At 35.6% G+C, this 12,651-nt stretch overlaps 1 protein-coding gene across 1 annotated transcript in view; it reads right to left on the reverse strand.

The window, feature by feature from the left end:
* Positions 1-932: 932 nt before the first annotated feature.
* Positions 933-12,651, reverse strand: part of LOC132744790 (uncharacterized) — a 34,570-nt gene continuing 22,851 nt past the window's right edge. Inside the window, exons 6-7 of the mRNA XM_060733571.1 lie at positions 2,007-4,673; positions 933-1,027 (exon numbers count right to left, since the gene is read on the reverse strand). Coding sequence (XP_060589554.1) covers positions 2,254-4,673 — 2,420 coding nt within the window. The 3' untranslated portion in view covers positions 933-1,027; positions 2,007-2,253. The remainder of the gene's footprint in view (positions 1,028-2,006; positions 4,674-12,651) is intronic.

Genomic DNA, 12,651 nt, shown 5'->3' on the forward strand with positions numbered 1-12,651 from the left:
TCATTCATCAAGCGGATATTAAAGAAGATCCACCGACTTTCATTAATCGAGCGGACCTCAAAGTAGATCCACCGACCTTCATTAAGCCAGCGGTCTTTAAAGTAGATCCACCGACCTTCATTATGTCAACGGCAATAAAAGTAGATCCACCGACCTTAAGTAAGCCAGCGGGAATTTAAGCAGACCCATCGACATTCAGTAAGCCAGCGGACATTTAAGTAGATCCACCAACCTTCGTAAGCTAGCGGACATGAAAGTAAATCCACCGACTTTCCTTGAACCAACGGTCATAAAAGAAGATCCACCGACCTTCAGTTAGCCAGTGGGCATAAAAGTAGATCCACCGAACTTCCTTAAGCCAAAGCGGTCATTTAAGTAGATCCACCGACATTCAGTAAGCCAGTGGACATTAAAGTAGGTCCACAAACTTAAATTAAGCCTGCGGACATTAAAGTAGAGCCACCGACCTTCATTAATCCAGCGGATATAAAAGAAGATCCACCGACTTTCATTAATCCAGCGGTTTTAAAAGTAGATTCAACGACCTTCATTAAGCCTGCGGACTTTAAAGTAGATCCACCGACCTTCATTATGCCAGCGGCCATAAAAGTAGATTCACCGACCTTCGTAATCCAGCGGACATTCAAGTAGATCCACCAATCTTCGTAAGCCAGTGGACATTAAAGTAAATCCACCGACTTTCCGTAAGCCAACGGTCATAAAAGTAGATCCACCGACCTTCCTCAAGCCAGTAGTCACTAAAGTAAATCCACTGACCTTCATTAAGCCAGCGATAAATTGAATCGTATAAATTCCCTTTGCATATGTTTCATAGAAGTTATCTTCATTATTATATCTAATTTTCTTTTTTTCATATTTACTGAGAAGCGAATCATAAAAATCACTTAAAAGTCTAAATTATACAACATTACCTTGGTTAAGCAAGGAACGTTTGTAGAGATTCCACCTGTTGATTTATTCCATATATGTTGTCACATGACACTCTCCATCGTCTGATTCAAGACCGCTAAAACAAGAAATAAAACCGGATAGGATTAACAATGAAATTTTGCAGGGCAGTTCACTATTTTGAAAAAATAAAGCCAATCAACAATAAGAACAACAACAACAAAACTATTGTTTAACTTCTACGGTTAGACCATTCGTATGCATTATCTCCATTTTGAAGAACTTTTTTTCTTTCTTTTGTTTTCCTCATTTTATTATTTTAATATCCCTTTACAATAATTTAAGGGAAAACATTTCTTACAGGGATTATAGCTTATTCAAAGGTTCCACATTTCTGAAAAATGGCTCAAATGTTATACTACGGCTTAAGTTCAGAAAAGTGACAATAACTCGTTTACGATGCAACATGTACGATATTTTTGTTTTTAAATTTTGCATGCAGGTGTCTCTTAAGGCATATTTGTGACCTATGTTGTGAAGTTTTCAGTTCCTTTTAGTGCCCATTTGGGTGACCATACCTTATAAAGTTTAGAAGAATATAAAATATAAAGTTGTGTTGACTGTTTGTCCAATTGAATTAAAATACTCCCTAAGAGCTAACATAATTATATCAATTTTCTTAGCATTGTAATGTATTTTTACCAGCGGAAAAAATAGACAAACGAAAAATAAAACTTACAAGTATTCCACAAATTTCAATTAATTAAAACAGAAAGTATATTCAGAATTTCAAATTGTTTGCTGTCCAATGGGATAACAGTGTTTTAAATGACTCGTAATACAATTACTTTAATACATCGGCTAATTATTTATCAGTCTACTAAATAAACTTAAAAATAACCAAAGCGCTGTTCTTGACCAATTTAATTTAATAATTACCTTAACTTGTTTCATCAAAAAACATTTATGTTAAAATTGATAATTATTTTTATTTTAACACTTCTGAATGTGATTAAGTTTAAAGAAATATATATTTCAGTATTTCAAATATATAATATATATATTTTTTTATAAAACAATTACTATAAATCTCTTACCTGTGAAATATTTCCATATATTTATCCATTAAGTTCCGTAAAAATATTTCCGTGAATATTTTCTAACCTTTAAATCACTTTATTTATAAACAACTGTCAAAAAGATTTACTTAGATACTAAATGACCAAGCATTTAAGTTAAGTTTCATTAATCGCCATATGTTACGTATTTTAAGTTTCCATATTTATTTATTTTTTAAGTCTTGAAGTCATTTTTTTCAGTTTATTTTACAATGTTTTTCCTTGTTTATTCTTTACTTGGTTGCCTTGTTTTGAACACAAACCAGTAGTCGTCTTGTATCACATGAAAAATTTGTGATCTTCGAATATTTTCTCTAACACGATCATATTCTGTTTCCGGTTTAATGGCGACCATATCTACTGTAACTGGCTGCGGCAGATTTTCCAGCACGGCAATAAAGTTCTGTAAACATTCTGCAGGCATTTCTATATACACCAACTTCACACATTCAATATTTTTCATGTCACGTGACAGTAACAATGAACTTTCATCTAGTTTGATGTACGACAATTCAACATTAACTAATGACGGTGTTGATATATTTAATTGTAGCCTCCCAGATAACTCCTTCAAGTGTAACTTTGATAGAGTTGAATGTTGAGACAGGTCCAAGTTCAATCTCTTACAATGTTGAGACAAGCCCAAATTCAATCTGCGACTACGTTTTTTACAGTATAACCTCCACAATGTTAACTCTTTCATTGATTTTTGACCGGGGATAAAATTGTAAAATGTTTCCAGTATTTTGTGAGATAACGTGAAGTGGTGAATATATAAATATTGTAAGTTTTGTAATCGCGCCAAGTTTTCACTCAGATTTTCTTCATCATTTGTCCAATTACCAGACAACAAAGATACGTTCTGCAAACTGGGAACAAATATCCGATTTATCTCAGCCTCCTTCTCCCTTTCACCATGATAGTAAAGTTTCTGTATATGACTCAGATCTGTGAGAGAGAATAAATCTATAATTTCAAGTAAACTGCTGGAAGTAAAGACGGTGTTTATATAAAGTGATTTTATGTTGGGTTTATTTTGTTTTAATAAACGTTGTAAATGCTCACTGTGCTCGGTGTACGTGTCAATGAAGAAATCTTGTAAACATAATTGAATATTTTCACTTTCAGGCATTTCTCGTAAAGACGACATGAACATTTCCTGTATGTTATACAATGGAGTATTGTACATATGCTCGCCACCTGTCCTAGTTCTATAGCTGCGTGTTTTCTCGTCTTCATTTATCACAAACATCAAATAATTTGATATTTCACACATCCGTTCAGCATTCATTTTACTCATAAATTCACAAATTGTTGACATGTCCAGAATGTCTTGAACATTTCTACATTTTTCTAGAACAATTTTCTGAACGTCACTGTAAGAACTTATAAATATGGCGGCAAAAAATTCCTGAACTGTTTTGTGGGAAAAGGACACTTTAGAAATTTCTTTTATTAATGTCTTAGTTTTACTTTCCGACACTATTCCTGAGAAAAGGCTTATCCTCATGTCGTCTGCTTTGAGATATGTTTCAGCAACCGATCCATCAAATACCAGCGTGTTTTCTCTTGTTTCATTAAGTAATGTTTGATAAGCTAGTTCTGATAATGATTTTATGAGAGAGTAAAACTTTTTACAGAAGTTGTGATTTCTGAAATATTCTGGGATATCGCAGGTAGAAGAAACACAAGATGGTTGAATTTCTGGGTGTTTCTTTGCTGTTCTTGATAACAGAAATTCAATGATTTTGGTGTAAACATCACATTTCGAGTTTTCTATGGAAATTCTGTTGCACCAAAGACAAGTGATAAACATAAGGAGGAGTGGAATCGTTTGCATGTGCTGAAGGCCACGGTCATCTATGACTTGATTTAAGTCCCGTGTTTTACTCGTCAATTCGTCACCATCAGGAACACCGGTCATTTTACTTATAGCATTTTTCTCAAGTTGCCATTTAGAATCTATACTAAGTTGAACCAACTCTATTTTCTTGTTAACCTGACTTGTTTTAAGATTTGAAACTCCAAGTTTCCATGGACGCGAAGTCGTTAAGATAACACACTTTTCATGTACGTACCGATGTGGGATTTTTTCATTTCGCCTGGAACAACCATTTTCAGGGTGGGTCCATTCATCAAGACCGTCTAATATAATCAAGCACTTTTCTTTACGTAAAATTCTTTCTAATGATACTGACGTAGGAAGTTGTTCAGTAATTTGTTGCTCAATCATTTTTTCTATGCTACAGATATCGGAACAATCTCTTAATAAGACCAAAAATAAGAACTCAAAGTCAGATAAAGCTTTTAACTCCTCATCTTTAAAACATTTGTAGTTTTTGTCTTTATGATGAGCCTGGCACCACGTGATTGCAAGGTATTTTGAAAAAGCAGTTTTTCCAAAGCCTGCGTCTGCTGATAAATATATTTCTTGCTGATGACCGCTTCTGACTGAAAATAGGTCCATTAAAGAATTGACTGGCGTTTTCTCCTCCACGTCACTTGAAGGAGACTCCTGTCCAATGGCGACTATATCTGGCATCACGTAGAAGCCAGCTAGAGGTGTCTCCACTTCCTCAAGGAGCGGTGAGAGAGGTATCGAACTACACTTGTTTCTGTAGAACTTAATGAGGTCACCTTGAAGATCTGAAAATAGAGAAGAGAGATCTTGATTGACATTCAATAACAAATTGTTCTATAAATATTAAGCTACGTTCTGTGAATATTGAATTATGGTGATTACAAACAACAATGTAGTATAATTTCCAAATGAATTGGAATATTTTAATGATTTGGTATTTTATGTAATACATAAGAGAGATAAGTAAAATAGAATAAGACATATCTGTAAATCTGATATCGGTATATCGATGACTTTATGATGTCACGTGATGCTACAGAAAGTTAAAAACAAAGAATGTAAGTCTTAAGAGTCTGTTTCACACTCCTAAACGAACATGGTCATAAATAAAAAAAAAACAAAGACCCTCTTGAGAAAATACGAATCCCTATAGAACGTCAAACGCCAAATTTTAAAAGTTGCAGGCTCTGTTTTATTCAGTCTGTTCATTGACGGTACTGAAAAGATACCGTCCACACCTCTTAGCACCGGCTTAAGTAATGAATAACATTTAAAGCAGCACGCCTCTAGATTCATGTTAATTTTCATATTTTTTTGGAAATGAATTTAAAAGTTAAATTCTGTAAGGTGAACAAATAAAGTATTTTACATTTGCAATCGGCACTTACAATCCAAAAAAAAAATACAAAAGCGTGGCCAACATATGCAAAACAGCACTTTCTGCGTTAGTAACGCAGTAGAAATATGTTGCTAAATACTGCAAAATCAGTATTAAACCGCACATAACATGTAAAATATAACTTTGATCTTGAATGTTTTATCTCTGTCAGAACTTTTATATTGTAAAAAGAGATATATTTTTCATGTATAAGAATTATATTTCAAAACGATTGTGAAACATTCATCTTAAAGTACCATCATGTAAAAATAAAAATAAGATATCTTAAGTTCTGACAGAGATAAAACCACTGGTCGAGCACTGGTTAGGTTGCCTGAAAAAATATAGTGGTTTTATTTTTAGACCCTATGTACAACTCCGTGGTAAATTGTATCCTAATCTGTGTCATTTAAACGCTTTTATATACACGTGTATTGTGAGTTTACAAGGTCAAGCTTTGCATTCCCATTTGAAATAGTCATTATGTGCTTTTATAAAATACTCTTATATTTTATGTGCATGTATTACTCAGAGCACTGGTTCGGTGACATCTATCTATGCGTATTTTACACAATGCTAGCATAAATGATGAGTTGGAGTTATAAGCTAGACTTAAAATAATATATGTGAGAAGTTAGCAGTTAACAGTGAGCTAAGCAAAAGGCATTGCGATTTATATAGGGAAATCAATAATCTGCCGGTATGCTCAGCTGGCTAAGCAATCTAGCATGGCATTCCTAAATAGAGTTTAAAAATGCTCTGCTGATATGCTCAGCTGGCTAAGCAATCTAGCCGGGCGTTCCAAAATATAGCGTAAAAATGCATTGCTGGTATACTCAGCTGGCTAAGCAATATAGCGGGAGTTCAAAAATATAGTGCGAAAAATGCTCTGCTGGTATGCTCAGCTGGCTAATCAATAAAGCGGAGAATAACAAAATATAGTGTAAAAATGATCTGCTGTATGCTCAGCTGGCTAAGCAATCTAGCGGGGCATTCCAAAATATAGCGTAAAAATGTTCTACTGTTATGCTCAGCTGGCTAACGATTCAAGCGGGGCATTCCAAAATAAAGTGTAAAAATGATCTGCTGGTATGCTCAGCTGGCTAGGCAATCTAGCAGGGCACTCCTATATATAGTGTAAAAAACGCTGTGCTGTTATGCTCAGCTGGCTAACTTAAAGCAATCTAGCGGGACATTCCAAATTATAGTGTAAAAATGCTCTGCTGAATTGCTCAGCTGGCTAGGCAATCTAGAAGGGCATTCCTAAATATAGTGTCAAATAGCTCAGCTGGCTAGGCAATCCAGCAGAGCATTCCAAAATAAAGTGTAGAAATGCTCCACTGGTATGCTCAGCTGGCTAAGCAATCTAGCAGGGCATTCCTAAATAAAGTGTAAAAATGCTCTGCTTGTATGCCCAGCTGGCTAAGCAGTCTAGCAGATCATTCCGAAATATAGTGTAAAAATGCTCTGCTGGTAAGCTCAGCTGGCTAAGCAATATAGCGGGGCATTCCAAAGTATAGTGTAAAAATGATCTGCTGGTATGCCTAGCTGGCTAGGCAATCTAGCAGGCATTTCCTACATATGGTGTAATAAAATGCTCTGCTTGTTTGCTCAGCTGGCTAAGCAATCTAGCGGGGCATTCCAAAATATAGCGTAAAAATGCTCTGCTGTTATGCTCAGCTGGATAAGCAATCAAGCAGGGCATTCCAGAATAAAGTGTGAAAATGATCTGCTTCTATGCTCAGCTTGCTAGGCAATCTAGCACGGCACTCCTCTATATAGTGTAAAAAAACGCTCTGCTGTTATGCTCAGCTGGCTAAGCAATCTAGCGGGACATTCCAAATTATAGTGTAAAAATGCTCAGCTGAATTGCTCAGCTGGCTAGGCAATCTAGAAGGGCATTCCTAATATAGTGTCAAAAATGCTCAGCTGGCTAGGCAATCCAGCAGAGCATTCCAAAATAAAGTGCAGAAATGCTCCGCTGAATTGCTCAGCTTGCTAAGCAATCTAGCATGGCATTCCTAAATATAGTGTTTAAATGCTTTGCGTGTATGCTCAGCTGGCTAAGCAATCTAGCAGATCATTCCGAAATATTGTGTAAAAATGCTCTGCTGGTAAGCTCAGCTGGCTAAGCAATATAGCGGGGCATTCCAAAGTATAGTGTAAAAATGCTTTGCGTGTATGCTCAGCTGGCTAAGCAATCTAGCAGGGCATTCCAAAATATAGCGTAAAAAGGCTCTGCTGTTATGCTCAGCTGGCTAACCAATCAAGCGGGGCATTTCAAAATAAAGTGTAAAAATGATCTGCTGGTATGCTCAGCTGGCTAGGCAATCTAGCAGGGCACTCCTATATATAGTGTAAAAACGCTCTGCTGTTATGCTCAGCTGGCTAAGCAATAAAGCGGGACATTCCAAATTATAGTGTAGAAATGCTCTGCTGAATTGCTCAGCTAGGTAGGCAATCTAGAAGGGCATTCCTAAATATAGTGTCAAAAATGCTCAGCTGGCTAGGCAATCCAGCAGAGCATTCCAAAATAAAGTGTAGAAATGCTCTGCTTGTATGCTCAGATGGCTAAGCAATCTAGCAGGGCATTCCTAAATATAGTGTAAAAATGCTCTGCTGTTAAGGTCAGCTGGCTAAGCAATCTAGCGGGGCGTTCCAAAATATAGCGTAAAATGATCTGCTGGTATGCTCAGCTTGCTAAGCAATCCAGCAGAGTATTCTGAAAATAAGTGTAAAACTGTTCTACCGGAATGTTGAGCTGTCTAGGCAAACTAGCACGGCATTCTTAAATAAAGTTTATTTTTTCTGCTGAAATGCCGGGCTGGCAGAGCAATCTAGCAGGGCATTCTTAAATACAGAGTAAATATGTTTCCTCTTTTACTCCTTATGCATCCACTTGTAATCCTTATGCCTCTGAAAATTTTATTTTTGTTGCGAAATCTCTCTAAAATAAGTAGTGCCAATGCAGATAACGACATTTTTGACTTCTACGGGACCCTCAAGTGTCTATTTCTCTGGTCTGCGACTGATTCTTGGACAATCGCAGACTTTCAGGAATTTTTGGTGTTAATGCAGATAATGACCTTTGTGAATTCTAAGGACCATCCAGAGCCGATTTCAGTGGTCTGCGACTGTTTCTAGAACACTCGCAGACTTTCAGAATTTTTCGGTGCCAATGGAGTTAACGACATTTTTACTTCAAAAGTACCCTCCTGAGTCTATTTTGTTGGTTTACGACTGATTCTGAGTCACTCGCAGACTTTCGGGAATTTTGGTGTCAACGCAGATAATGATATTTCTGACTTATTTTTGGTCTGTTTCTGATTCTGAGGCGCTCACAGACTTTCATGAATGTTTTATGTCCAGGCAGATCATGATAATTTTTACTTCTAGGGACCATCCAGGGACCATTTTATTGGTATGCGACTTATTCTTGGACAGTAGCAGACTTACAGGGGTTTTTTTTGTGCCAATAGAGATAAAAACATTTTTGACATCTTTTAACTATCCAGAGTCTATTTCGTTGGTCTGCGACTGAATTATTGGCACTCTAAAAATTTTGGAATTGTTTGTTTCTTTCAGTGGGCATTTAAAAAAGTAAAAAGCTTGCTTCTGACTAAGGGGGTCCTTAAAAAATTAAAAAAAATAAAGATCTGCAAAGGCACCAAAACATCCTTTAAAATCTTTCGAAATCTCAAAGAAACAGTCGCAGACCAAAGAAAAGTACCCCTAGCGGGGTTTCCCCCAAAAAGAAAATTTTTTTCCTTTTCCATCAAAAATTTTCCTTAAAAATTCAAAGTGGGCCAAAAAACAGGGCGGGAGACCCCGAAAAAAAACTCTGGTGGGGTTTCAGAAAATCAAAAAAGTCAAATTTTCTCCCCTTGGGCCCCCAAAAATCCCCCGAAAACTGCGAGTGACCCTTTGGAAAAAAGTCGCAAACCAGAAAAATGGAAATCTGGCTTTTTCCCTTGAAAATAAAAAAATTTCCAAAAATCTCTTTTGGAACCTTTTTTCTGAAAATTTTGTGGTGTCAAACCCAAAACGCCGCAGACCCAAAGAAATTTTACTTTTTTAAAAAGGGGCCCCCAAAAGTCAAAAAATTTTGATTATTTTTCCCTTTTTTACCAAGCATTCCTTTAAAGTCTGGATGTACAAGAAAACAGGTCCCCAGACCAAAAATGTACTTTTTAAAGGTCCCCAAGGGAAATCTAAAATTTTTCTATCAGCCCTTGGGATCAAAAATTTTTGTGTAAGTCTGCGAATGTCCCTCAAAAAGTCGCGGGAAAAGAAATAGTCTTTTTAAAAGGGTTTTAAAGTCAAAAAAAATCATTATTTAATTTTGGCCCCAAAATTCGAAGGGCTTTGGAAGGTGGCCCAAAAAGTGCCTAGAAGTCGAAAAATGGGCCCAAAAAAAAAATAAATCCTGTAACTTAGAATCAGTCTGCCAGCTGACCATTCCATCAGAGCATATTAATACTATAATTCATAAAATCGCAAGATTGCTTATCCACCACAGCATTTTCACACTGTTTTTCAGAATGTTCTGCTAGGTTGCCTAGTCAGCTCGGAATATAACGCAAATTCAATATTATATTTAAGAATGTCCCGCTATATTGTTTTGCCAGCTGAGCATTGCAGCAGAGCATTTTTACTCTATACATTGTATTTATGAATGCCCTGCGTAATTTCTTAGCCAGCTAAGCATTCCAGCAGAGCATTTTTACACTATATTAAGGAATGTCCTGCTAGATTGCCAAGACAGCTGGTTATTACAGAAGAGCATTTTAACACTATATTAAGAAATGCACTTCTACCAGCAGATCATTTTTACACTTTATTTTGAAATGCCCTGCTAGATTGCCTAGTCAGCTAAGCATTCCAGCAGAGCAGAGAGCACTTGTACACTATATTTAGGAATACCCTGCTAGATTTCCGATCCAAATGAGCATTCCAGCAGAGCATTTTTACACTATATTTAGGAATGCCCTGCCAGAATGCCTTGCCAGTTTAGCATTCCAGCAGAGCATTTATACATTATATTTAGTAATGCCCTGCTAGATTGCCAAGACAGCTGAGTATTGCAGCAGAGCAAATTTACACTTTATTTAGGAATGCCCTGTAAGATTGCTTAGCTAGCTTAGCATTTCAGCAGAGCATTTTTACACTATATTTGGTAATGCCCTGCTAGATTGCCTAGCCAGCTTAGCATTCCACAGGAGCATTTTTACACTATATTAAGTAACGCCCTGCTAGATTGCCTAGCCAGCTAAGCGTTCCAGCAGAGCATTTTTTACTTTATCTAGGAATGCACGGCAAGATTGCGAAGGCAGCTGTGTATTGCAGCAGAGCATTTTTACACTATATTTCGGAATGCTCCGCTAGATGCCCAAAACATCTGAGCATTACAGCAGATCATTCACTTCCCTGTATAAATTGAAATGCCTTTTTGCTTAGCTCACTTTTCACTGCTATCTTCTCACATACTAAAATAATTCAGTTTGTAATGAAAGTTGACAGTAAACAAATCAATGAGTGAACATCTGTATAACTCATGATAAAATATCTGTTAAAAAGGACGATTCGAGCCTAGATAAGTTCAGAAAAACAAGATTGTTGCCAGTGCACCATATTCAAAATTGGAAATATTGAAACTATGAAAAAGGAACCTCTTTCGGGAACATTGAAAATACTTATTGTAGATTCTGTTTTATTTAGTATTTTTATAAGAGATAATGAAATTATTTAACACACATACAAGTTTCGGCTATATTCATACAACTGATTTGATTTGCCTTTTTAAAAAAGGAATAGAACTATTTTTGAAGCATAATATGTCATTTAGTAATCGAAACCGAGGGTGAAATATTAATATATATGCAAAAATTAACAACAATGCATTTAAAGAAGATAAAACGAGTTGTTGTCTGCTTATATATCCGGTTGAAAAAAAAACATCTATTTAACATTTGTATTAAAAAAACAGTTCTTTTAATTAAATGACTTACAGTGTGTTATAAAAACCTTAGCATTTATTATTACTCCTCACTTTTTTCGTAATGTTAATTTTCCATAGGCCTCTGGGAGTTATTCTTACTGTAAGAATTTTGTACCGTTACATAGGTAACAGTATTTTTAAACAGTATAAAATCTGGTAATGTGGTTTATTTTTCTAAATTGAATGAAATAAAATGGCCGCCATTTTTTTCTCGAATCATTCTTATTTTCGCCGTTTACCTCGACAGGACACCACAATCTTCTCTGGAGTAACTATGACACCAATAAAATTTAGTTGTCTGCACCCTGGATTGTTTTTTCGCGTATAAAATATCTTTTTGTTGAAAAGTCAAAAAGTAAACATCCGTTTTCAACTGAAGTTATTGCAATGTAAATAATTATGTGTCAAACTGGAACATGCAGACGATTTTAGCATGCAACAAAGGAGTATTTAACAATTTTAATCAGTGAAACGTTACAGACATGGTGGACAGACATAGGATACCATCGTGATTTTGTCAAAAACCATGCGAAGAATATTCTGGAAACAGAATGATCAGATTTCACTATCATAACCGAATAAATGGGTAAGTGTTTGTGTGTAACAGTAAAAATATCATCCCTCGTAAAACTACTGTTACCCTCGGCTACGCCTCGGGTAACAGTATTTTCCTCTATATAATAAGTAAACAATTCTAAGTTAATGGGTTAATTATTCTTGCAAATTTGTGCTACAGTTATAAATCTTGTCACAAAAGATGTGGTTAATGCTAAGGGACAAAAATTTGAAGAATGAAGTTGATCCCTTATTAAGAAATAAAGAAGTAACAGTAAAAAGCAATATTTTTAAGTTCAAGGGGTGATGAATCTGAAAGAAATTGGTGCTAAAGTTATGAACCTATCACATAAGATTTAGTTGATGATAAGAAACATATATTTGAAGTTGATACCTTAAGAAATGAAACAGTTATAGTAAAGAAATATTTTTTAATGAAATTTCTAAGTTCAAGGGGAGATAAATATGAACATATTGGTTCTAAAAGTATTAACCTTGACACATAAGATGTGGTTAATGATAAGGAATATATGTTTGAAGTTTGAAGTTATAGCGAAAAATATTTTACTGCACCAAAACTTTAATCTGAAATCTGGACGCCAGGGCAAGTAGGACAGCTCTCCATATACTTCGTATAGTCGAGCTAAAATAAAGAATTTAAACACATGTGTGGTGTTTAGCCAGAAAGACGCGACAATTATATAAATGTCTAAATATACGCTGTTTATGCAAAAATACTGGCTGATTTATTTTTACCTCTCATTGGACGAAAAGGACCAAGCAAGTCTGGCATACACGAAATATTAATATATAACAATATATGAAAACATGA

The sequence above is a fragment of the Ruditapes philippinarum genome, unplaced genomic scaffold (genome assembly GCF_026571515.1).
Source record: "Ruditapes philippinarum isolate M1 unplaced genomic scaffold, ASM2657151v2 ctg251_1_1_1_1, whole genome shotgun sequence".
In the NCBI taxonomy this organism is placed as follows: Eukaryota; Metazoa; Mollusca; class Bivalvia; order Venerida; family Veneridae; genus Ruditapes; species Ruditapes philippinarum.